Source organism: Equus caballus, chromosome 1 (genome assembly GCF_041296265.1).
Source record: "Equus caballus isolate H_3958 breed thoroughbred chromosome 1, TB-T2T, whole genome shotgun sequence".
NCBI lineage: Eukaryota > Metazoa > Chordata > Mammalia > Perissodactyla > Equidae > Equus > Equus caballus.
Window position 1 is genome coordinate 61,130,935 of NC_091684.1, and position 27,091 is coordinate 61,158,025.

Sequence of the window (27,091 nt, forward strand, 5' to 3'; positions counted from 1 at the left end):
AATAAGGGTGCATGCCCACATTCCTGGAGCCCTGTGGGTCATATTCGGAGGTCTTAAAGTTGAGTATGCTTGCACGTTCTTGGTAGTAACTGTGCGTTTGAGATGAAGGTCATTTATTTATTCATTCAACAGATATTTATTGAGTACCCACTATTTGCCAGGCTAGGTATACAGTGGTGAACCAAACAAAGCCCCTGCCCTCATCGAGCTTACATTCTAGTGTGTGCAAGGGGGTGGGGAGACATCCGATAGAGAGAGATATTCAGATAGTGGTAAATATTGTGAAGAAAAATTAAGAAAAGATAGAGTGGGAGGTGCTATTTTAAATCGCTTGATATGAGAAATCTTCTCTCAGAAGCTGTCACTTTAACAAATCTGAATTCAGGAGGGAGAGCAGGTATTCCAGATGTGACTATCTGGAGGAAGGGTGGTCCAGGAAGAAGGAAGAGCAGATACAAGGGCTCTGAAACGGGAATTTTCTTGGTGAGTTATTACAGGATCAACAAGGAGAATACACTATAGGGAGCATGTAGGATTTCACTATAGAGTGGAATCCAGTTCTGTCAGCCTTTCACACCCAGCACTCCAGTGAAGCAATCTTGTCAAGGTTACCAATGACCCACATCACCAAATCCATTCGTCATTTCTCAGTCCTTACATTACTTGGCCTCTCAAGTGAGATTTGGTAAGAGGCTACTACAGGTGAGAGTTAGAAGGCTACTATTATAATCCAGGTGAGAATTAATGGTAACTTGGATAAGGGCAATGGTGGAAGTTTTGTGAAGCAGTAGAATTCTGGATATATTTTGAAGGTACAGTCAAAACAATTTTGCAGATGTGTTGGATGAGGGATGTGAGAGAAAGAGTAGTCAAGGATGATTCCAAGATTTTTGGCCTGATTTAAGTGGAAGAACAGAGTTTCCATTTGCCAAAACTGGGGAAACTGGAGGAAGCCTGTGAGAAGAGCAGTTTAGTGGGGGAATATTAAATGTTTGATTTAGAGTGTGTTAAGTTTGTGATGCCTTTCAGAGTCAAGTGGAGATGTAGAGTAGGAAGCTGTATATATGTACTGTTTAGGGAAGAAGGTGGGGCTGGAAATATAATTTTGGAAATTATCAGCATATATAAATGATATTTAAAGCTGTGGGGCTAGATGGGCAAAAGAATACAAATGGTATTTAAAGCTATGGAACTAAATGCACCAAAGTGAGTGTAGATAGGGAAGAGTAGAAGTCTGATTACTGAGCCCTGTGACACCCCAATATTTAGGCATCTGGAAGAGAAGAATCCAAGAAGGGAGAATGAAGAAGTAGCTTGTAACGTAAGAAAATGAGTTATCTCAGAAGCTGAAGAAAGCAAATGTTTCAAGAGGGAGGGAGGGGCCAAACACTGGCAAAGCAGTGTGAGGACTGAGAAGTGGCCAATGGGTTTTACAATTTGGAGGTCAGTGGTGAACTCGACAAGTTTGCTCTCAGTGGATAGTAGAGGTGGAAGCCTGACAGGAATGGATTTAAGAGAATGAGGAAGAAATGGATTGGTAGTGGAGAGGGATGTGGGTAAGTTTTGTGTTTTTTTCCTTTAAGATGGGATATATTATAGCATTCTGTAATATTTAATTGGCCAAGAAATTTTGGTAATTAAGGAAAGAGAGGAGACAATTTACAGGAGTAGACGGGATCTGTGGCACAAGTGAGAGGATGGCTTTGGATAGCTGCATGGACAGCTCATTGATTTTCAGGAGGGAAGGCAGTGTGGCTAGGTGTACTGTGGGCCAGCTGGTAGATTTGGAAGTGGGAACATGAGGAAGTTCTTTTTAGGTAGCTTTTACTTTTTTAGAGTAATAAGAAGCAAGCCCATGGCCTTCTTGGTTACATGCTCACTCCTTGGAAATTTCTTCACATCCAACCTTCCTTTCCATTCCCACTGTTCCCTTCCCAGTGCAAACTTTTATGACTCCAAGCTGGCCTGTTAGAATATCCTGGGGGGGAGGTGGTGGTGAAGAAATCAGCCCCTCCCTAATAATACAGCTCTATACTTAGAGGAAGTTAAGGTCTTCACAAATTGATAGGTCCTTAGTATGTGTTAATGGATAAATACTTGGACGCCTTTTAAGTAGCCTCTCTGAGGTTTGTTGACCTAGGACTGCAGTGTCCCTCTTCCCCTCTCCTGCTAAATATCATGAGGTCTCCTCTTCCATTTCCTGAGTATCATAAGACTCCTCTTCTGGGGCTGACCACAGGTACTTCACTTTGTGAACAGGGTACTCATGTATGAAAGAAGGCCTGTACTTTTGTTGTGTTAAGGAACTGGACTGTGATCTCCTGGCTATTGGCTGGTAAGCCCTCCTCTCCTTTCATGCAATGCATATAAATGACACAATCTTATTTAAATGTTGAGTCTGCAGTCAGTAATTTGGCTTGGTTGGCAAGGTCTGGAGCAGTAAGGATCTGGAGAGGCCAGTGGAGTGTGTGTGGTAGGACCTCTTTATGCCTGATTTTTGCAGTCTTCTCCTTCCCTCCCCTCTGCTGCTGCACTCTTTCTCTGAACTGTTTTATTTCAGAAAGGCTTTGTTGTTTCAGAAGGGATCACAGACTGAGCCTGAATGCTGGTCTAATCAGCCTCCATATTATCACTCCCTACCTTTCTTATAGATCTCAGTCAAATGGGGTCTCTTGTTTTTTGTCCTGAGGCAATTTGACTTTCTATGGTCTTTGTACTTTCTCAGTCCAAAGGCCAGGAAGAGAGGCACATTCCTGCTCAGTACATGTTAAACATTATAGCCCTTGGTCTATAAATTTTGTTTAAAAATGGATCTTGTATGCCAGGGCTGACTGAAATTACAGTTTCTCCCTCAGAGTTCTTGAAATCAAAATGTCATGATATTGATCTAAGGAAAAAATCAGAAACTTCTATTCTGACTAGCTGGAATCATGGTATGTGTGGGAGGATGAGGCTTAAAAAGAGAGACAAAATCCTTAATTGTCTCCACAGATATCCAAAAGTCACTGGGAAAATGATTCTCCAAATAAATCTCAACGTCTCATTTTGCTCCTAGAGCTGAAACTGCCCTTGCATTAGGTGACCACCAGCAGCCAGAGTTCTCTTCTCTGGGGACACCAAGAATTCAGCCTGACCTTAACATGCTTTAATCTCCCATTGTACCCACCCCATCTCTACTAAGATACGTTTCACCTTGCTCCTGTCTATCTGCCTGTCCTCCTTAATAATCTTTTCCATCTATCCAAGTCTAACGTCTTCAGGGCTCAGCTTAAACTCTATCTCCTCAGTGAAGAGACAGAATTAATTTCATCAGTTGTCTATACTGAAAGCCAGGCACTCTGCAGAACTTTAGGGATTCAGAGATGCACCATGAATAAAGGACAGAACCTGATGTCAGGGAGCTCAGTCTAGTAAAAGAATTAGAGGACAGTGTGGTACGTACAACAGTGGGATTGTATGTAAGCTCAAGGAGGCTCAGAAAAGGGAGCTGCTGGTTGTGTGTAAAATTGGAAAGGCTTCCTGGGGTAGATGACATCTGAGCCAGGGTCTGAGGCTGAGAAAGGGCCTTCTCCTCCACGAGCTCTCCCTGCTTTGAATTTCCATAGCACTTAAGCCTGGCCCCTCCATGGGCACCCATCTTCACTGCCCTGCACAGTTGGTGTCTTTTGCTTGTGAATGTGTTTACGTGCAGTCTCCAGCTAAACCAAGATGGAGATCTTGCTCTCATGTTCCCTGTGGCCTGAGCACAAGGCCTGATACCTCATAGTGGCTCAATATATATTTGTTAAAAGAATAGAATAAATGAATCCCAGAGGAAGGTTTTTCTCTCCCCAAACAGTTTATCCAGAGTTTCCCTGAGCTAGCCAGGGGAATAAATTCCTACCTAAGGCTTCAGGAAGAATTGCCAAGCCAGTGGAGTGCCCTCCGCTCCTGTCCTTTGCTCTTTTGCTCTCTGGCTCCCCAGTGTCCCCTGCTGCCTCCAAATGCGACCTGCCAAGACCTCCCTTTCAGAGAGCTCCAGGCTCCAAAATCTCTTCCTGAAGAAACTACCCTTATTGATTAAGCAGTAATATACAATAGAATACCATGCAGCTGTGGGAATGGTGGGGAATGAGGCTTTCCAATGTATGCCTTTTTTGTGTTTGATTTTGGAAACATGTGAATGTTTACCTATTAAAGAAAAAACAAAAACCTAAACCTCACATTGAAGATGATGAAAATTCACCCAAGAATGTGAATGACTGATAATTGAATTTTCAATTTGAGCTTCAATAAATTATTTGTTGAGTGAACACATGAATATTTCCCCTTAGCATCCCTGGATCTCTACTTCAGTCCCTTGCTCTGTTTCCTTCTACCTAGAGGAGGAAGAGGAGACCTTGACATCTGGGGAGGGCCAGAGCTGGAGGCTGGACAGATAAGGGCACAGGGCACTTGCAGCCTTTTCTAACAAACTTGTACAGGTTCTTTGATTCAGTCTTTTCACTTGTGGTCTCTATTCCCAGCTTCCCTTGGGGAAGAGATGGAGCTGGTTTTAGGAAACTGATTCAGACTTCATGTGTTCATAGTTAGTTGGCCTTGAAATTGGGAGAGCCTAGGTTTTTTGTTTTTTTTGGGCTAAGGAAAATTCGCCCTGAGCTAACATCCCTTGCCAATCTTCCCCTTTTTTCCTTTTATGTGAGCCACCACCACAGCATGGCTGCTAACAGACGAGTGGGGTAGGTTCCCGCCCGGAAGCAAACCTGGGCCACTGAAGCGGAGCGTGTTGAACTCAACCACTAGGCCACCAGGACTGGCCTGAGTTCAGGTTTTTTTAGGAGATTCCCAAACCATATCTCCACCCTAGACTCCTTGCCTGTGTCCAGACTCACATCTAACTACCTACTAGATACTCCTACTGGGATTTTTCTCAGGCACCTCAACATGTCAAAAGATTGCCTCATCATCTCCCATCCAAACCTGGTTCTCTCAGCCTCCCAATCCCACTGAAGAGCACTACCATACACCTAGTTACCCAAACAGAAATCTGGGTTTCATCCTTATTCCCTGTCTCTTCCCATCCTTCAGTTTCTATGCCCTCACCCTTACCCCGCAGGGCTGACCTAAACATCTCCCAAGTTGGTTAGTGACTCTCCAACTCTGCAGCCACTCCCCTAATCCTGGCTTCCAACACCTGTTATTATAGCAGTCTCCAACCTGGATCCCACTCCAATCCATCTGTGGCATTGCAGGCAGAGTCATCATTCTAAAATGTAAAGCTCATTATGTCATTTTCCGGCTTAAAACCCCATTGCTCCTAATTACCAGTAAGATAGAAGTCCACACTCCTTATTGGGGCTGACAGGTCTTATTTTCTTTATCCCTCATATAAATCTGGGTTTGGTACTTTTTGTCATAAGTAGGTTTTTAACTACTGATTCAATGTATTATGTAGTCTATTCAGATTTTTAATTTTTTCTTGTGTCTGGTAAGTTATATTTTCTAAAAAACTATTTCAAATTTATTGGCATAAAGTTGTTCACAATATTATTTTTTAAATTGCTGTAGTATCTAGTTATATACATTTTTACATTTCTTATTTATTTTTGCTGTTATGTTTTTGTTTGGGTTTTAATATGTTCTTTTTCCAACTTTATGAGGCAGATGCTTAGCTTATTAATTAATAATAAGCTCATCTTCTGTAAATAAGTATAGAAGTTGTTAAGAAGTTTATGTTTCCCTGTAGCTGTGTCCCACAAGTTTTAATATCTCATATTTTCATTATCATATTCAGTTCTAAGCATTTTAAAATTTCCATGATTTTTTCTATAACCTATGAGTTACGTGTGTTTTAAAATATCCAAATGTACTTTTTACTTTTATTTTTTGTGAATGACTGCCATCTTAATTAATTCTTGGGTCACCAAGTCACTCCCCAGTCTGTACTGATACTCCCTAGAACTTCAGTTCCCAGAATGAAACACGCTTTTCTGACCTTTGGACCTTTGCAAACTTGGTACCCTCTGCCTGCACACTCCTCATTCCCCCTTTGCTAACTCCTACTCAACTCTCAGGTCTCATTTTTTAATTAAAAAAAAATCATTTCCTCTGCAAGCCTGCCTTGAACTTCCAAATCTGGATTAGATGGCCTTTCTGTTAGTCTAAGTGCTCTCCCAGCAGCCTGTATCTAACCGTATTGCTTCTTTTCTGTTTTCTTCACTAGAATGCAAATTCCTTCAAGACCTTGTTCAGTGCCTGGCACACAGTAGGTGATCAGTAAAGAGTTGTAGAGTGAACAGAGTGACTCATACCCTCTCACTTGCTGGTAAAAATTGCCATTCTGGAGCCACAGAGAACAATACATAAGCATTGCTCCTCTCCTCCTCTCGATTATAGTTATATCCACAGTGTCTCTCTTCATGGTTGTGGTCCATCTCTGGCTGTTCATCCCACCTCGGCCTGCCCTATGCCACTCAGGTCCTTGGGAGCCCTATTCTTCAGAGCAGGGCTGGGGCTAGGCTGGCAGCCTCCCCTCCCCTGCTCCAGGCCAGTGAGTCCCTGCGAGGAGCCTTCTTGCCAGCAGGTGGCACCTGAAGCCTGAAAGCTAAACTCTGACTCTGCTCCTTCCTTTCATGAGCTGCTTGTCAGAAGCACATAACCTGCTTGGGCTGTGGGGCTTGGAGAAGATGCTCTGGCTAGGGGACCATGCTTCTGTGCCTTCCTCCTTGTCTAGTAGCAGTTGTTACCTGGACCTCTCCTTTGTCTCAGAGTCTGATTCAGTTCTAGCGTGTATATGCTCCAATCAGAGCTAAAACTAGGTGGGACACTAAAAACTATCAGAATGATCATTTTTGAGGACTGTGCATGTTCTTAAGCCCCTTTTCTTTAGTAACTCCCTCTTCAGGTTCTCCCTGCTTATCCTTGTGGATGATGCTGAGCCCTAGGTGAGGAAGCCTAGCAGCCTGACCCCTCTGAGTTTCTTTCCCTCCCCAAAGCCTAAGGTCTAGAACAGGAGAAAGAGTTATTTTTGTTTTAAAGAAGTAGAGAACAATGACATCAGAAGTAGAGAATGGCTGTGAGTGTGTGGGAGGAATTTACTGAGGTACTGCTAGTATGACTTTTTCATTGTCCAAGAATTATTGTTAAATTAGCTTTTGGTGGTAGACTGTTTCTTTGATCATGTCACTGCTTTAGGTCTGAACTTTGTGGGTGACAATCTCACAAAAATTACATCAAATTACAGCTGTTTCATTATGGGTGGGCAAACGGTCCCAAAGGAAGGGCACTAGTCTTGTCTGGAAGACGATCAAGGAGGGCTTCTTAAGGAGGGGGGCAGTTTGAGCTGAGTCTTGAAGGAAGAGGGGAAGGTTATTTTATCTAGGTAGAAGAGACAATTTGAATAGAAAGAGAAGCACAAATCAGACTTTTGTATTCCCAAATGCACCCAGCCTATCCCTAAATTCTGCCTACTAAAATCCTCTCAGCCTCCTCATAGGCCACTTTGCTAAAGGACTTCTTGGGGGACCCTGACCTCTTGTGGGTGACTTAGCTTGTACCTCACCTACATATTTACCCTGTTGTGCCTGTCTTCTTGAGCACCTGTTCCTCCTCTGTTTCCCCGGGCACTCCTAGGAGCTAATGGAGTTCAGTCGGAGTTGCATGTACCTGTGATAGGTGCCTTGACCAAGGATGTTGCAGGTGAGATCCTTACCCTCTCCTGCTATGCTCTGGTTTTCAGCTTCAGAAAACCCAGGCCAATCAGCAGATCTCTTCTTATAGGGGAATGAATGTCCCATGGAAGCTGTGAATGGGACTTCTCTTTCAGGCTGGAGAAATGAGGATCAGGAAAAAGTGATCTTGGGATTCTGGGACAAATTTAAGAAAAGTGCACATCTTGCTGATGTCTCAGCCCTGGGACAATGAGCAAGGCAAAGGTTACACTTCATACATACCTGAGAGGACAGGGTGGGAGATAGATAAGGCAAACTCCTTTGAGAGATACCTAATCTGCATCCAGAAAGGATGCTAGAAGGAGGTTGTTCAGTTGTTTTAGAGAAAATGCGGGGATTGGTACTGTTCTTGTGGAGCCACAGGTGCAGACCCAGGCCTCTGCTCTTCTCTGGCTGATAAGCACTCCTTACCAACTGCCAGGACTTGCAGGAAGCACTGGATTTTGGTGTGTTAGTTCTCTTACATCAGACTTGAGCCTCTGTCATGCCAGGGGGCATTACCTGGTTCTTCTGGAGGCTGTAGGAATTCTGGAGGAGAGCTGAAGGAGAGGCTTTTGGACCTGGAAGATGCCTTAGAGACTATTAAGCTCAACCCTACCTGTCATTTTACACATGAGGAAAGAGATGGGAAATTACTTGCTTGCTCAAGGCCACACTGATTTAGTGGCAAGGTTGAGTCCATATATAAAACTGGTTGCTATGGTTCTTAACATTTAGGTCCACCATACTAGATGATTCCTCCTATACTCCACCACCCTATCTTCGTTCCTTATCATGGGGCATGAGTAATCAGGGACTGTGTACCCTGGCCCAGGATGAAATGCTATCCAAACTGTGCTGGGACACTGCCACCACTAACCTCCAAATGCCCTCACTTTTTGTTTGTGCATAAAGTTGCCTTTCAAAAGGAAGAACCAGATTCTGGTAGAAAGAAAACAGGTCTGCTACTAGTCAGATCTGAAACCCAGTGGAGAAGTCAAATGAAAAGGGCCCCAGGGCATCCTAAAATAAAGGAGACAAGAGCCTTTGGGGGGGGGGGGGTTACTGCAAACTGTTATAATTAAAGTGACATTCTGCAAGTGTTTAAGACAGAAGGTAGATAGGCTCTGAGTCAGGCCCCAGCCTCAGAGACACACTCCTGGAGGGGAAATGGCACTTGCAGAGAACATGAACTTAATTACTGCTGCTTGTTAAGCACAGAGTTGTGGTGGAGTCTTAGGGAGTCTCCCTCTTAGGGAGCCTGAAAGGAAAAGAAGGGATTAGAGAGAGCTGTGAAGCAGCTGCTTTAAATTCTGAATCATGCTCTGTTCCCACCGTGCACATCACCTTCCTGGAGCAGGCCTCAGAACCACCCTGGGGATTGACACAGATCCTTCCTCTCTGGCTAGGCTTCCCACCAGTTCAGGGTGCCTGGATCATCCTCATTATCATTCATCACAAACTTCCTTTTGCCTGCCAGAGGTTTTGCCAACTTGTAGCTTAAAAACACCAGCAGGAGGAAAAGCAAGGAATATTCTTAATATAAATCCACAGCAAAGATGACTTGACAATGGCATGTTTCCCAGGGTTGGCAGGTATGTGGATGATTCCCTGCATTCCTTATCCATAACACTATCCACTTGAATGGGTAGTGTTGTTGGAAGGTGCCAAAGGTCTGACCTTTTAGGATTTGTTCATGTTTTTGAGAACCTATGGGGATAATCATTGGGCAGAATCAGAGCCTAGCAGAACACTGGGACATGGAAGGGTGGAGAGGGAAACTGGTTGAATCCTGAGATCATTCTCAGGAGGAAGGGGACACTACTTCCAGAAGCAGCAGCAGGAAGGGCTGTGTGAAGGCTCTTTTCAAGGGGCCAGTGTGCCTGGGGTGGAGAGGTGGCCCATCTTGCAGTTTTGGGTTACTGTTTAGGCAAAGCGAAGTCCCAGGCAGTTTCCTGTGCACATTTCCACATAGCCTGCATTAGGCGGGTGAAGCCCATGTCTTTGGGCTTCTCCAGGCCTCTCATCAGCCGTTGCTTCATGATGGAAACAAATTCCTTATTGCTCAGCTCCCCATTGCCTAGAGGAAGACAAACACAACAAGGATAAGTGAAGACCTTGCAACAACAAAGACTGAGAAAATTCCATTGCTCGCACAATATGGGTTCTAAAACCCAGTGCTCTCTCACATCCAAATTCAGTCCTCTTGGCCTAAAATAAACTGGTTTGATCTTTCTGACTGCAACTCAATGATAGTTCACTGCAGTGTGACAAAAATCGACTGAGATTATATTGTCTGTCAGATCATGTGCTAGGTGTCGAGAATAAAGAGATAAACAAGATTTTGTCCCTTGAAATACTCCCCGGTTTTGGGAGAGACAAATACACTATTTCACCAGTTTGGTAAATGCCATGACGGGGAAAATGCCAGAGGATGTTAGGGGAGGAAGAATATCTTACCCAAGCTTGGGGTGGTGTAAGTATGGATCAGTAAAGGCTTCTTTGAGGGACTCCTAAGTTGAATCCCAAAGGATGAGCAGGAATTGGCCAACCAAGGAGGAAAGAGACGGGGGAGGCATTCTAGGTAGTGATAGTATCATAAGCAAAGGCACAGGCAGGAAGCAGCATGGCTGCTGGAGAACTATAAATAATTAGATATTGCTGGACACACAGTGGTGGGCAAGTAAACTAAAGAGGCAGGCAGGAGACAGGTCCTCAAGGATCTTGTATTCTCGTTAAAGGGTTCACACTTTATCTTTTAGGCAGAGAAGCATCAGGAAAGGACTGGGAGCAGGGGAATAAGATGCAGTTAGATTTCCATTTTGGATAGATTTCTCTGGCTGGATATATGGGGATGGACTGGAGAATGGCACAACTAGAGTATGGGAGCCAGTTAGGAGGCTGTTACAATAGGCCAGGTGAGAGAGGATGCAGGCTTTACATGGTGAAAACCAAAATAAAAATCTAGCTTTGGGTTAAGTGCATTTTCTCATAGTTTTTGCATTCTACCCTGTTCAGTGGCAGACTCTCAGGTCTGGAAGAGAACTTGGAGTATCTGGTTTAACCAAAGGGTACCCCCTCAAGCCACATGGAACAGTTACCACTCCAACAGTAGAGGACAGATATCTTTTGACCAATGCCCAGGAGTAAATATCTGCTGATTAAAAAAATGGCAGTCATTACTGGTGGTGATAAGACAACAGGAAATCAGCAAACAGACCTGTACTAATGATTGGTCTGGCAGGAGAGTACACAGAGGGAATAAATGGTTCACTTCTGTAGAGAGTACCTGAAAACCTAAACTGGCCCATGTTTTCTGGCTGAAGAGAGGATGGGAAACCTCAGATATACCTCACAGCAAGATTAAGACAAACAAGGGCTGGCCTGTAGTGGTTAAGTTCGTGTGCTCCACTTTGGCGGCCCAGGGTTTGTAGGTTCGGATCCCGGGTGCAGACCTAGCACCACTCGTCAGGCCATGTTCTGGTGGTGTCTCATATAAAACAGAGGAAGACTGGCACAGATATTAGCTCAGCAACAATCTTCCTCAAGCAAAAAGAGGAAGATTGGCAACACATATTAGCTCAGAGCCAATCTTCCTCACACACACACACACAAAAGATTAAGACAAACAAAAAACAGGTAAAACTAATCTACGGTACTAGAAGTCAGGAAAGTGGCTACCCTTGGGAGAGGAAGTGACTGGAAGGCAGCACTGGGGGGGTTCTTTGTTCTGGTTATGTGATGTTTCTGGATAATGCTGACTTATACAGGTGTGTTTGGTTTTTAAAAATTTATCAAGCTGTACACTTAGGATATTTGTAGCTTCTGTATGTATATTATACTTCAATATAAAAAGTTAAGAAGTAGCCTGGCTAAGCTGAAAGTAATCAACAACATGGCTTATTAAAAATGTAATTAAAGGTATTATGCTAAGCAAAATAAGTAAGACGAAGAGAGAAAATTAGTGAGTGACTTCACTCATACCTGGAAGATAAACAAACACATAGATACAGAGAACAGATTGGTGGTTACCAGAGGGGAAGGGGAGGGGGGAGGGCAAAAGGGGAACATGTATGGTGATGGTTGACAACTGGACTTTTGGTGGTGAACACAATGTAGTCCATACAGAAGTTGAAATATAATGATGTACACCTGAAATTTATATAATGTTACAAACCAATGTGACCTCAATAAAAACAAAGTATATAAAAAAGAATGTAATTAAAAGAACAAAAAAGGTCTAAACAAGATTCTTAATATTTTGTATAAAAAGAAGCTTAAGATGAAAAAACCTGAGGCCATTTCACTCAAACTACTATGGCATTTGCTTTCTGCTTCCCTCAGGCCAGGGCGGATCAGTCTGAAAAGCTTCTGTTACTTATGAACCAGGAATACGACTGACCGTCATTTGTGTGCATGTGTGATCTGTGAAAGCAACTTTAAATTCTGTGATGAACAAGTCTGTTGGCAAATCGGAATTGTCTGTCCTCTGGCATTTTGACATAAGATCTTGTACTGGTAGAAATAACAATGGCTTTTTATTTAATATATACTTTCTTTTTCTGTAGATTAAGAAAATAAGCCCAAGAGATGTTAAATGATCTAAAGGTGATTCAAGTTGATATTGACAGAGCCTCCTTCTAAAAGGCTGGAAAACATTTCCCAGGACTTCCTAGGAGAAGAGGGGAGCTTGTGAGGGTGGCTGCCTTTATTCCCATATTCACTTCGCAGACCAGCTCTAAGATACTGCTTCAAAAATTATAAAAATAATGTTTTTTGGGAAAAGCTCAAACTCCAGAAGTGATTAGAGTAAAAACCAAATCTGAGGGAAGTTAACATCTCTTACAGCAGTGCTGTTCATTAGAACTCTCTGCGATGAAGGAAATGTTTTTCATTTGTGCCATTCAATACAGCAGCCACTAGCCCCATGTGACTATTGAGCACTTGATATGTGGCTGGAGAGACAGAGGAACTGAGTTCTAAATTGCTTTTAATTTTAATTAATTTAAATTTAAATAGCCACAGTGACTAGCAGTATCATATTGGACAGGGCAGCTCTAGAGAGTAACCCACCCCTACCTGAGGATGTCCTGGCCCTGGGGCTTCCTTTGACTCAGATTTAGGGTGTGGGTGCAGGCAGGAGATTTAAATAACTCAAGTTTAACTTAATAACTCAAATAGCTTAAGTTAATGAACACCTTTTATGTGTAAAGTACTATCTGAGGTCCTATGGGGGGGTGGTCCAAAGGTGAACAGGACTACCCTTAAAAAGCACACAATTTGGTACGGAAGTTAAGTCACATACACAGAGATAAAAGTGTAAGGTAGTAATGCAGACAAATCAAACGAAGTTAAGGAATGGAAAAAACAGAGTGATTCATTGTGCTGGGACCAAAATGGAAAGTTTCACATAGGTGGGAGCTTTTGAGCTGGTTTTGAATTCCATTAGCCTAGCTTCCTAGAAGAAGGTGAACAATGAATCCTGTCTGTGAGATGAGCAATGGAAGTAATATAGGATGGAGGGAGGCAGCACAGCTTTGGTTCAAATCCTGGTTTTGCCATCTACTACTACCTCTGTGATCCTGAGAAAATTACTTAACCTCTCTGAGTCTCAGTTTTCCTTATCTGTAAAATGTCGTTAATAATAGTTCCTGTGTCAGAGAATTAAATGAGCAGCTTAGCACAGTGCCTGGTTCATAGTTAGCAATGGGCTAAACTACAGAACAGTCACAGACACAACAGCCACAGTGTGGAGCTGCAATGCTAAGATGGAATGTGAATGACTGAAATGTACCACGGAGGTGGAGAGATCAATACCACTTCTTCCTAGAGACATTCAAATACTCAAGTGCTCCTAATCTACTAAGTAGCAAGATGGGTCTAATATTTTTGTTTCCGTTTTTAAGATCCTTACGGAATAAATTAATTTAGGCCTACAAGCAAATTGGAATTACAAGAAGAAATGGAAAACACAAACCAGGACCAGGGGTTTTATTTCTCAATGTCATGATGCTGAGGGCTGGAGCTATTAATGTGGGAAAGGGGTTAGCAGAAGAGGTATAGGCCAGTACACTGCAGCTGCCTGCAAGTCTCCATTAGAAACTATGTCTGCTTCAAGGGCACTTTCCCGCCTTCCTCCAGAGGGCCCCACTCACCATCACAGTCAAAGAGCGCAAACACCACATCACACACATGGTCTGAGAGTTCCACTTTAGCCACTGTCCTGGCCACTTGCTGCATGGTAACTGAAAGAAGAAAGATGCTGAATTAGCATAGCAGAGGGACTTTCATTTTGCAGTCTCTGAATGGGAGGATAAAACTACTCAGTCATTAGAAAAGGTTTTCAAGTATATTTAAGTTATAGTTAAGAAAATAATAATTTAGTTTTTAATCCATAATCCCTTTCCTTTTCACCTAAGGTTCCATTCTTTTCTACTGCTGCTACACTTTAGGAGGCACATATATAGTTAAGTAAGAATGCCTGATATTAGATTCATAGGGAAAGAATGTGGATTAGAGGTTACCAGGGCCTGGGGGGAGGGGGAATGGGGAGTTAGTGGTTAACGGGTACAGATTTTCTGTTTGGGGTGATGGAAAAGTTTTGGAAATAGATAGTGGTACTGGTTGTACAACATTGTGAATGTAATTAATGCCCCTGACTTGTACACTTAAAAATGGTTTAAATAGTACATTTTATATTATATACATTTTACCATAATAAAATTTTGAAAAGTGAAAATCCACATAATATTTGAGGATAGGGTTCTAATAGTCTAGAGCATGTAGTGGCAGCTTTTCTAATAAATTAATATCAGACGAATGCCTTAAAAAAATAAGAAACCCTGATATTACTATAGTCTCCTTGGCACTTCCCTCCCACTGGAAAGAACACGATAACAAAAAGTCAAGGAAATAACCAGGCAGCAAAAGGAAGGGGAGGTGGGGAACAAGGAGGCTTGTCTGAGTACACTAAGGCTGCACCCTTCAGTTACTGACTGACAGTCAAGAACCTGCATGGATGAGCTCCTGGCCCATCCTCCCTACAGGTTTTCTACCAGCCACTTTGTCTTTTCCAACTGTGCCTCTTGGGTAAGCGTGGCCCCAATCTCACTAGATCAGTATGCAGCCTTTTTTTCCCCAGACCTGAGCAGAAAATCTCTTCTTTACTGCTATTTTCTCTTTCTCTGACATTTACTGTTAAACACTAGCAATCATGTGAGAAGTGGGTTCTCATGAAACCAGCCAGGAAGGACTAGGCAATTTCCACTGCCTTCTCTCCCGTTTAACCTCAAACCTGATCTGACTACATCTATAAATTATGTTATTGCTTATAGGCCCACTTATGCAAGGTAAAACTCAGAGGAAAGAAAAGGATTAATTTCTATTTATGAATCAACTAGCAATGAAGTGTTCTCTATAAACATCAGATTAGATTAATCCAGAAACAATGTGAACTTAAGAGTCAGTGTGCCTTCTCTGCTTATTTCATTCCTATAACTTCAGTTCTTTCTTGTCATTTTTTTCTGCAATCAATCTTTCACTTCACCTCTCTCACCTCCATATATTCACCACATTGCCACCAAGGTCACTGTCTGCTGAGATACAAATACCAGAGCAATGCAGAGGAGCAAGGTGATGCAGTAGGAAAACTGTACTTGGAGTCACAAGACCTGAGCTCTAGTCCTGGCTCCACTACCAACTTGCTGTGTGACTCTGAGGGAGTCACTTATCTCTTTAAATTTAATTTTCTCATATTCAGATGAGAGAATGCCACAAGATAACTGCTGAGGTGGCTTAGTAGTGCAAAGAATGATTTATTGGTATTTTCTGGAATCTGAGGGTGGAGATGGGGGTGAAGGTATACAGAAATAGTTGAGGATCTTGTGTGGCAAAGGGTAGAGGCAAGGTACATTGGCCACAAGCTGGGCTACGCCTTAGTGTTCAAAGCCTCTGACTTGAGGGAGACTAGACTGCTGAGGAGGATGGGAAGAGCCAATTCCTCTTCCTGCAGCTTTGAGTCACTGTTCATACCACCCCTCCTCCCAGGATGTGAGTTAGGGTGAAGGAGGAATCAACATCCCTTGGAACTGAAAGACTTAAGCAAAAGATATTATTGTGATGAGATGTGGTTAACTGCTGAAAGGGGAGTTAGGGAATCTATATGACTGTAGAAGTTCTAAGATTTAGAAATTTAGCACTTGATTTTCTCAGCTGGCCCAGGAAAAACTGATTCCTGCTAACTAAACTGCCCAGGAAAGGAAAAGAAATCAGAAGGCCAATTTATTATGAGAATAGTAACTGTTCAGAGAACTAAAATGATAACAGCTGGTCATTATACTTCTCAGTAGGAATATCTACTGAGGAAACTGAATTCACCTCAGAAGATTGCTCAGTGAAAATAGAATCAGATCAGAAGAAACTGGATGCTTTCATTGCCTACTGAATTACTCTCTGCGTCCACAGAAATAAGTCCTGAGGAGTAGATCAAAACTTGTTTTATATTAGATAAACATGAACGCTTTTTGTTAACCATTCCTTTTTCTGCATTTCAGTCAATCCTACACTTCTGTTATAAGTGATAACTATCCTCTTTTTCTCTTTCCCAGTTCTTCCATTCTCTCAGGACAGAGTGCCAATTGCCAATTCTTCTTGATATTCCAAGTGCCCATCCTTCTCTCCATGAAGATGGGCCCTTTCCTCTAAATAAACCATTAACTAAATAATATCCAAGGATGTCGGAGCTCTTGGCAATTTTTAGTGAAAAGCTCATTAAAGTGGTATTAAGTAGTTGTAGAATAGGGACCTCTGGAGGCCACCAGCAGGAAAGCCTCATTACAAATGCCATTTCTTGATAGAACAGTTACAGATTATATTCCATCTCACACGGAGAGGGCTCTGATGCCATTTGTACTATAGGAGAAAAAACCAGGGCTGCTAAGTCCCTGTAACTCAAACCACTGGGATATTACCAGCCAGCAAACAGCCTAGCTGGGGTGCTCTTTCACAGTCTAAGATCCTCAGATAAGGCCCCCAGGGTGTGAATAAGAGCAGTGGAGGAAACAGACATTTAACAAGCTGGTGAGCTGTCAAGCTGGGAGCACTTGGGACAAGTGGGATGACAGCAGATTACAAGCCAAGTGCTTGACAGCTGGTCCTGAGAGTTGGCTCATTCATGTTTGCTTCCACATCTCTGAATCACAAAGTCATAATTAAATCACAGTAAACAGAACAATTTCCCCTCCCACTCAGAACTCCACTTCTCCATGCAAACCAGTTGTTGGTACTGGAATTTGGGCCTCCCCTATTTGATGATGCTTCCTGATGGATGGTTGATATTCTAGTTTCAAATCTGAAAGATGTCTACATGGAACACGAAATCACCCTGGAGATGGCCTAGCTTTCCAAGGCCTATGTATTCCTCTTGTACAAATCTGGTCCAGCTGCCTGAACAATAGATGGACACAAGATTGGGTGATTTCTACTAGATTGGGATAGGAAAGAATTTGTATAAACAGGCTCAATTGGCACTCAAAAATGTGGTACCATCTGGCTTTTTGAAAAGTCCAGGCAGAATCTGAGTTGTGCCAGGTCCCCAGTTTACTCTCTGGCATAGTCTATGACTGAACAATTCAAAGGCAGAAAGAAACACATACTGAGTTTGTATGACTATAATGTCAGAAGCTACATTACATAAACTTATTCACCAGAATAGCTGAACAGAAGAAAGGAGAGTTCTGGAGTGAAAAGAGCCCAAATATCTACTTAGAATAAGAGAATCTTGGAAGTGGGAGAGGGCTCACAGGATATGTGAAATCCAGAGAACTTAAATAACTGGCCCAGGATCACAAAGCTAGCTGGTAGCAAAGCTGGGTCTGGAATCTAGATCTCCTGACTTCCAGCCCAAGGCTCTTTTCTCTATACACACCAGGTCCACTTGATCCCTTATATGGACAATACTCGTTCCCCCATGATCTGTCACTCCAAATAAGTGAAAGAGCTCAGATGAAAGAAAAGCAAAGTTGGGGAAGACTCAGTGCTGGTGGGCAGGGATGAATACCTGAATAGGTGGGGGGTTGTGAGGAGCCAGCATTATAGTTTGACCACAGATCTGACTGCACTATACAGTGGAAGACATTAGTATTCTCTTGGAACTTACACTGACAATTTCAGCGACAACTTAAAAGGTTTATTGAACAGCAACCCAATGAAAGGCATAAGAAACACAGGTGGCCCTGGGAGCTTTTCCTCACAGCTGCCTCTGATGCATAGATACAGCTATGGACGGCATGACCCAGTTAGGAGCTGCCTGTCTCTTCCTAATGCAAAGGTGTTTGGAAAGGTGATATGCCAAGTTTGGGCTGACAGTCTCTAGCTGTGTGGCCATGTTATTACTCCTGCCATCCTGAAGTGAAGTGGAGAAAATCAAAAGCTGGCTTGTGACTGCCAAGGTTAAATGAGGGGGAGACATTTCTGCTTCAGCCTTGGAAAGTTTTATGATGCAGATGACTTAGTTTCTTAAGTCTATCTCTAGATGGCTTTAGGGGCCAGGGAGAAGGATTTTCCCCTAAAGAGCACTTGTTCCTTCATTTGTATCTTCTTTCAAGATACTTTGGCTAATACAACACACACATTTCAACCTGATTTGGGGGTGGGGGGAAAGGACAGCATTTAGGAGAACTACCAATTTAAGGAGCCAAAAGCAATGCAGTACACTAATAAGGAAAATTATCACAATTCTTTGTTCTTCACATTGCTTTTGAGCCACAGGCAGGTTGACACCTGCTGTGTGCTCAGGCTCCTGCCTGTCAGAAGTGATGCTGGTGGTCCTCACTTGTAAATACTGGTACATGCCACAGAGCAAACCTGTGGTCAGGTTTTCTGAACCTCAGAGCATCATCCCAGATGACAACTTCAGTGTGCTTATGTGTTTAATCTGGTACAAACTGATTTACAGTAAGATTTATTGCCATTGTCCAGTATTGTGTCTGGCTTCATTAAAAATCCTATTTTTGTCCACAAAGGGCAAGGATTTCTACCAGCACCATTAGGCAGTCAGTGATTTCAGCTGACACACCCAGGTGGTGATCACAGTATAGTGGGGGAAACCATATATATACCATTAAGATCAAGAAATATATAGGAGAAATATCAGACATATTATCAGACATACGGGTAACAGAGGAATAATCTGTATTTGGTAGGAGGCACATTTTGGATCTGAATTCTAAAGGATTAAAGAGACAGACTGCTCCAGATCTGTGCATGTATGATAGTGGGTGATATGGAGTGGGGGTAGAGTAGTCAGTTTGAATAAAGTACTGAAAGCAGGAAGGGATGCTAACGCCTGACTAGAGAGCTAGAACAGAGGTGCAAAGGGGAATGAGAGCATCAGGATAGATTTTACAGAGGGCCAGTCAAGACTCCTTGCAAGGAGACCTTTATAACAAAGCCAGATCTTATTTGGAGACCAATTTACCATATTAACTTGCTTTTTCCCCTTTGACTCTTTAAATTTTCATTCTTTTTAGTTTAAAAAAGTTCTTTTTCATTAGGTGATACATTCACCTGTTTCAAAATTCAAATGGTTATATGAGGGTTGCAGTCTCCCTCCGAACCTTATCCCCCTAGTCACCTAGTTGTCCAGAGGCAACCAATATCTCCAGTTTCTCCAGAAATATTTTATGGATATAAAATCAAATATTTATTCTTTGTTTCTTCCCATAAAAATGGTAGTATACTAAATATACAGTTTTGCTTTACTCATTTAACAACACATCTTAGAAATAATTCTATTCCAGGACATAAGCAGGTCCCTTTTAACAGCTGCATAGTATTCCATCAACAGGATATATCATTATTTAATTAGTCCCTCATTTACTCTAACCTCAGTCTTGAGGAGATAGTATCTTTTATCCCTGTTTGACAAAATTACTTCCTTGGCGGTCTACAGTTCTTAGCTTCAACAGAGTCTGAATCTCTCATGGTTAAAATGAGAACACTTTTTATTTATTTTATTTTATTTTTTCATTATTATTTTTTATTGAGTTAATGAAGGTTACAATCTTGTGAAATTTCAGTTGTACATTATTGTCTGTCAGTTGTGTTGTAGATGCACCCATTCACCCTTTGTGCCCACCCCCCACCCCACTTTTCCCCTGGTAGCCACTAATCTCTTCTCTTTGTCCACATGTTTAAATTCCTCATATGAGTAGGTCATACAGAGATTGTCCTTCTCCATCTGGCTTATTTCACTTAACATAATCCCCTCAAGGTCCATCCATGTTGTTGCAAATGGGACAATTTTGTTCTTTTTTAGGGCTGAGTAGTATTCCATTGTATATATATACCACATCGTCTTTATCCAATCATCTGTTGATGGGCACTTAGGTTGCTTCCACATCTTGGCTATTGTAAATAATACTGCAATGAACATAGGGGTGCATAGGACTTTTGGAATTGCTGATTTCAGGTTCTTTGGATAGATACCCAGTAGTGGGATAGCTGGATCGTATGGTAGTTCTATTTTTAATTTTTTGAGGAATGAGAACACTTTTTAAATGGATATATTTAAACTCAGTTTGCTGAAATTATGTGACAGGCTAAATACTCTTCACCTTTACAAGTGTTTTATCGGAACTTCAGAGGCTTCCAAAGGGAGTAAACCTTAAAGCCCCCAAAGAAGCAGTGCTTGCAGTAGATACTAATCTCTGTACCTCCCCAGTTGCTGTAATTCCTTTCTGATCCTTTCCTCAGTGGGATGTATTATTGGCTGATTTTGTCTTTACTGCTCTATTTATGTGGACGTTTTGGCAGTTTATCCTGCCCTCGCCCCGCTCTCTCCCCGTGGCAATCAGGAATCCCTAAAGCAGCTCTCTTCCTCCTTGGGGCACTGCTGTAATTTTACTAAACCACAAGATATTCAAAGCAACATATTTAAGTTAGAATCAAGCTTTAGAATTGCTAAGTATCTTTATATTTGAGAAAATAACCCAGATTTCTACCAAGTGCGTGCCTCATAAAGCAAACATTTCTTTCAGAATTCGAGCTTCCTTGCCTACATCATGAATAATTTTACTTTAAAAATTGATGACTGTCTTGAATGAAATCCTAGCCAACTCTCCTTTTCACTTATAAATGTTTTTACAAAATTCAATAATGAACTGAAGCACAGAGGTTTGCCTCCCACAAAATTTAGAAGAATTTATAAAATTGGAGCTTTTTCTCAATAATCTCTTCCCCACACACCTTTGTGACATTCCTACCTCCTGCGTTCATGCTATGGGTATCTGAGGGTGCTCTCCCATATGTTCTTGCTGTGAACCTTTCCCTATTTCTGCCTTCACATAAAGGCACTGAGTCCCCTATATAATTCCATAGGTCCTTCTAGCAGCAATGGGTGCCACGTAGGAAGAGAACAGTGCTATGTATGGAAGTCAGCGAACCTGAGTCTCTGGCCTCAGTTTTGCATCACACTAGCTGTGATTTGAGCAAGTCATTTTCCTTCATGTGTAAATGAAAAGGTTAAAAACAATAAAGGGTTTAAATAAAATGATTTCTAAGTTTCCTTCCAGCCATAAAGTTTTGACTGTTGCACTGTTATTTATTTAGATAAAAGGGCTTAAATCAGTTAAAATGTCCATATCTTCAGAAATCCTCAAAGAATAAATGTAAAGGTAGTAATTTCTGGAATTATGGTTGGTGTGGTGGGCAGAATTCTGAGATGGTCCCCAACATGCCCACCCTCTGGTATACACACCCTATATGATCTCCTCTCCTTGAGTGTGGGCAGGACCTGTGAATATGATGTGATACCATTCCTGTGATTAGGTTACTTTATATGGAAAAGGTAATGGGATAGTCACTCCCATGATGATAGTTATACAAGAATCCATCTCAGGGGCTGGCCTGTGGCCGAGTGGTTAAGTTCGCGTGCTCCGCTGTGGTGGCTGGTTCGGATCCTGGGCACGGACATGGCACTGCTCGTCAGGCCACGCTGAGGCAGCATCCCACATGCCACAACTAGTAGGACCTGCAACTAAGATATACAACTATGTACTGGGGTGATTTGGGGAGATAAAGCAGGAAAAAAAAAAAAAAAGATTGGCAACAGTTGTTAGCTCAGGTGACAATCTTTAAAAAAAAAAAGAATCCACCTCAGCATACCAGGGAAAGAGATTGTCCTTCTGGCTTTGAAGAAGTTAGCATATTGTGAGCGGGCAACATGGTAAGGTCTGCTGAGAGTGATCCCTGGCTCACAGCCAGCAAGAAAAAGGGGACCTCAGTCTTACTGAAAGCAACGGAATTCTGCCAAGAACCCAAATGAGCTTGGAAGAGGACCCTGAACACCAGATGAGAATGCAGCTCTGCTAACTTGATTTCAGCCTTGTTAAGACACTGAGCAGAGAACCCAATTATGCTGTGCCCAGACTCTGACTTACAGAAACTGAGATAATAATCAGGCAGTGTTTTAAGCTGCTAAATTTGTAGTAATTTATTATGAGCAAGAAAGCTAAGTGGAGAAGGTATTTATGGTTGGGAATGTCCTTTTGAGGTCCCTCAAATCATACTTTATATATACTATACTCATTCTAGGTACATTTTATAGAACTGTCACTCTTCTGCAATTACTATATCAGGCTCCATAAAATAGATCTTATAGAGGCACTAGCCAAGGTCTAATTAAGTTTTAAACTTCTTAACAAGAAAATAAATTAAAACCGTAACCCTTCTTTTGGGAATTCAACAGGCTTGCTCTAAAATTATAAGTTAGTTTATTTTCACACAGAATTGGATACAAATTTAGGCTATAATATGTCCCTTAAAACATTACTACATTAAGTAAAAAGCTGATTCAATTACAGTCATAGAATTTCAAATCTGGAAGAACCCTTGGAGATATTTAATGTAACTCTAATGACAGGTCAGAGAAATTGTGACTTGCCCATGGTGTTAAGGAAATTAATTACATGGGAAGATGTTATAGTCCTATCATTCCCCCCTCACCCTAGACTTTTATTAGGGCATTTCACCATTCTTTCCAGGATCTGACCATGTTTAGAATTCATTCATTCATTTATTCAACATTAACTGAACATCTACTGTATATAAAAAATTGTTCTAGGTTCAGAGTAGGACACAAAGATGTGGAAAACATGGTTCATGCGAAAATTCTCCCTTGAATGCTGAGGATACTAGAGATATTAATAGGGGTTAGATAGTTAGATAGTCCTGGAAACAGAGAACTTAAATAATGATAACGACTCCTGAAAGCAATGATCCCAAGAATTTTTGGATGAATGATGAAACTTAGGAGAAGCTAAATGCTCCAATCCTCCTCATTAATAAATACAAACAACTTATAACTTTTAAACTAATATGAATCTCAAAAGTGACTGAAAAAAGCAATAGATATTACTTCCTAAAGACAACAAAAGTAAGCCTCATCAGTTCCTAGGGTGATTTTTTTAGATAACTTTTTGCGAAGTTCCCATATTGGGATAGGTTGTTTCTAATCTATTAGCTCCTTAATAAGAAGGCAGAGGAAAGTCTATACCTTGGGGTTGAAAACCAGGACAGGCAGCTGGGTATAGTTAGAATTTCAATCTAGTATATTAATTAAGGAAGTAATAGTATTACTTCATTTAATTTTCACAATAACCCTGAAGCAGGTATTCTATTATCACCATTCTACAGATCAGGAAACTGAGGCTTTGAGAACTTAAATAATTTGTTCAAAGTCACAAAGCTAGTGAGAAGGAGGGACTCAAACTCAGGTTTGAGTTTAAAATAAAAATTTATGCTTACAAGTTTCTTGCATATAGTTAACTCTCAATAAATGCTAGATGATAGAACAGTATCTAAAAGTGTAACAAAGCTCTGCCACACCAATGAGTAGAGGTAGTGAAGAACACCTTGGTCATTAGGAGCTGTCTATCCTATATTTCAATGTTGAGAAACTGAAGCTTAGCCATATCTCTTTTTCTGTTCTGTGGTTTCCTTTAAGTGGATACCAACTTTCCTTACTATGTGACCTTATTTAAATGATTTTAGACTTTTGTGCATTAGTTTCTTCACTGAAGAGTAATATGGTAAGAAAGGTGAAGAACACAGATGTGTCTACTAAGATGTTCCTAGGTGAGGTAAGAAGCTAGATTAGACAGCAACTCCAAGAGTCTATGTTACTATAAAGTATGCACTACAGAAGTCAGAGTGTGTCTAAGCTATAGACCTGGTCCTGAACAGGAGAGACAATTGTAGGGGATGGAGAAATGTCATATTTCATATTCAAGAGAAGGGCACTAACTCCAAAACATCATAGTTTACCAAAAGGACTTTATTCTCATCCAAAGAGTGGTCAACTCTTAGCCAAAGGGAACTGGGAGCTAATAGCCTAGAGCCTGTCTTCCCTAAGCTACTGAGAAGCATGTTTCAAAATGGTGAACCTGCATTGCCTCCTGGATTGTGTTTTAGCAAAGATTTTCAAATTCCAGCAGCATTTTGGGAAATACTGAGAGGCAACATGATGGTGTAGAAAGAATACAGACTTTGAAATTAGAGACCTGAGCTTGAATCCTGGCTCCATCACTGCTTAGCTGGGTAACCACAAGCAAGTTGCTTCATTTTATGTTTCCTCACCCATAATATGGGGGATAATACCACCTACCTTTCAAGTTTTGAGAATTAAGAGAGATAATGTCCATAAAGCACTTAGTGTTATGCCTGACATGTAGAAGCTGCTATGAAATTATAGCTGCTGTTAGTGTTCCAGATGTGTGATGGTCCCACAGTCTTTGAAAGGGCAATTCTGTAGGATTCCTAGGGCTCAGGACAGGGTGGCAGCTTGTCTGTCAAAGATGATTATTCAGAATATAAGAGTCTGTTGTGTGCGAGAAATTACTCCATCACTAATTTCTGACTCCCACAACAACTCAGTAGGGACCTCAATGCCAAAAGACTGAGACTCCTTTACTCATTCAAAATTAGACTCAAAGAATCTGAAAGTCATAAAGGTTCTAGAAGGTCATCCATGCTATCCATGTCACTTCAGAGATACAGGAAACTGAGATTATTGCATGATATGACTGATACTTCAGAAAGAATACTTGGGGTTGCAGAGAGCATCCTGTAGGAGTTACACCACAGGTTTTACTATTTATTCTCTTGGCTTGTCAGAGAGTAGGTAAACTGTACATATAGAGTGACTACAAAGAATTACAACCATGTTGGAAATCATGATTTTCAACCTAAGTAGGCTTGTGCTGGGGCATGAGTACTAAAGGCCATGGACTACATTTGTGTGATTTTTTTCCTGTATTATAGTTCAAATTCAAAGTACACAGGCAACACAACTAGACCTACAAGTTTACCAAATCTATAATATGCTGATGTGCTTTATAATGGGGCTTTACTATACTTGGAAATTATTCTTTTGGCAGAAATAAGACTACTCTAAGTTATGTGGGCCATAGCTCATTTTAGAGTTCCAACTCAATTTCTAACTTTTCCATCACAGGATGCCATTGGGGAAGGAGACATGTTCAATTTCCATTACCTTCTTTAGCAGACTATGTAAATCATTTAGACAGTCCCTTGTGAGGTAATATATCTAATTTTATGCCCAGGATGTGTAAGAATAAGCAATAGAACCAATTCCTCTTAAGTGCTAAACAAAAGAGACGACCTATAGTGGAAACATACAATATTTCATGAAGAAAGGTTCTTTTTTCAAATGGTCAGAATTCACGAAAGACATTTCATTCTTGCCTGAGAGTTGTCATTCTCACATGGGCCATGTAGAACTAAAGAAATAGCCTCAATGAAATTTGGTCTTTTTACTCTGAAGGGATGGATCGTGCTGTAATATGGTAAATCTTCAGTTGCCACCTGCCTGGGTGCCCAAACTGTTCTGAGGAACATTAGCTCTGAAAGTTGTTAAAAGACATTTTGGGGCAAATCAAGTTTGGGAACTATATTGCTCTCTTGGAGATTAATAATGCACATTAGCATATTTAAAAGTTGGCAGGAGCAGTGCTGCAGGAAGAAATTCTGTATAACCTGGTATTTTCCAAATTTATTTGAACCATGGAACACTTTTTTTGTTTGTTTTAAACCCACAGAACCATTAATGTATTGCAGTATATAGTGTTCTTCACAATGCTGTTTGGGAAATTATGTGCTAAATTATGTCTACAGAGAGGTTTGCAGGCTCTAAAATAGCCAAAGAAGAGACAGTGCCAGTCTAAAAAGTGCCAATTTCTGAAGGTCCTAACCTTTTGGGAAAAAATGAAGACAGCTGAAACTGAGAGCAGCTAAGACTGAGAGCAAGAGGCAGACAACAAGACTCCTGTCTCCACCCCCTTCCCAATCTTTCCCCACTCCCATTAAAGGTCAAAGGCCCCACTTTTAATCTTATGTCTAATTAGCACTTATTGTACCAAACTTGAACAGCTTGTACACTTATCTTTCTCCCCTAGTAGACTGTGAGTTTCTGGAGGGTAGAACCCTGTGCACAGCATGGTACCTATCCTGCTGGCTGAATAAATGGATGAACCACATCAAGTCTGGGTTTATATCATCAACTTCATAATGGAAGCAGCTGCTTTTATTAAACATTCACTATATGATAGGCACAAGGTTAAGTGCTTTATGTAGATTTATCCTCAAAATAACACTATGAGGTGGGTATTATGATCCTGATTTAAAAATATAAAAACTAAATTCAGAAATTGCCCAAAGCTACTCAGCTAGTAAATGATGGAGCCAAGATTCAAATCTAGACAGTATGATTTCAGAACCTGTATTCTTAACCACTATGGAGAACCACTAAAGGAAGGCAGAAAGTTTCTTCCTTTCTTCTAAGATTCATCTCAGCAATAAAATTCCATGATTCTCCAGAGGGAGAATTTGTATAGAACTCAAACCAAAGAAAAAATCAATAGTATGGCTGTCAGGATCAGTAAGGTTTAAAATCAAAAGGGAGAGTACAAAGAGAGCCTGCTAAAGATGGGCACATCTGGCAGAGAGAAGGAAATTGGAAACGTCAGTTGAGCACATGCTAGTCTTTCCCTGCACACCCCAGTACATGAACAGTTAACATTACTGATATCGTCAACCCTTTAAGCATGGAAGAAGGTGAAATATATGTCAAGGCTAAAAGATAGGGGTTACAGAAGAACACAATGAATTCATGACATGAGTTTGTTCTTTGAGACTACTGTGAAAGGTCAGGGTTTACTGGCTTGAGATCCTATGTCTTGTTCACATCTATCAAGATGTTCATTTACTCATTCATTTATTGACTAAAATTTATAGAGTGTTTACTGTATCCCAGATATTGTCCTAGCCATAGGGAACATATGCATCAACAAGACAGATAAATATTCTAGTAAACAGAGACAGATAAT

General features: G+C 41.3%; 1 protein-coding gene across 7 annotated transcripts in view; it reads right to left on the reverse strand.

Annotated features, from left to right (window-relative positions):
- Nucleotides 1–109: 109 nt before the first annotated feature.
- The window catches only part of MICU1 (mitochondrial calcium uptake 1), a 280,172-nt gene continuing 253,190 nt past the window's right edge, over nt 110–27,091 (reverse strand). For 6 of the 7 annotated variants that reach the window (XM_023644771.2, XM_070226952.1, XM_070226961.1 and 3 more), the window contains 2 exons: nt 13,844–13,933; nt 7,054–9,768 (listed from right to left, as the gene is read on the reverse strand). In XM_023644771.2, the coding sequence (XP_023500539.1) occupies nt 9,608–9,768; nt 13,844–13,933 (251 nt within the window). In that variant the 3' untranslated portion in view covers nt 7,054–9,607. Of the gene's footprint in view, nt 9,769–13,843; nt 13,934–27,091 lie in introns of all 7 variants that reach the window. The other variant, XM_001503797.6, reaches the window with a different exon arrangement.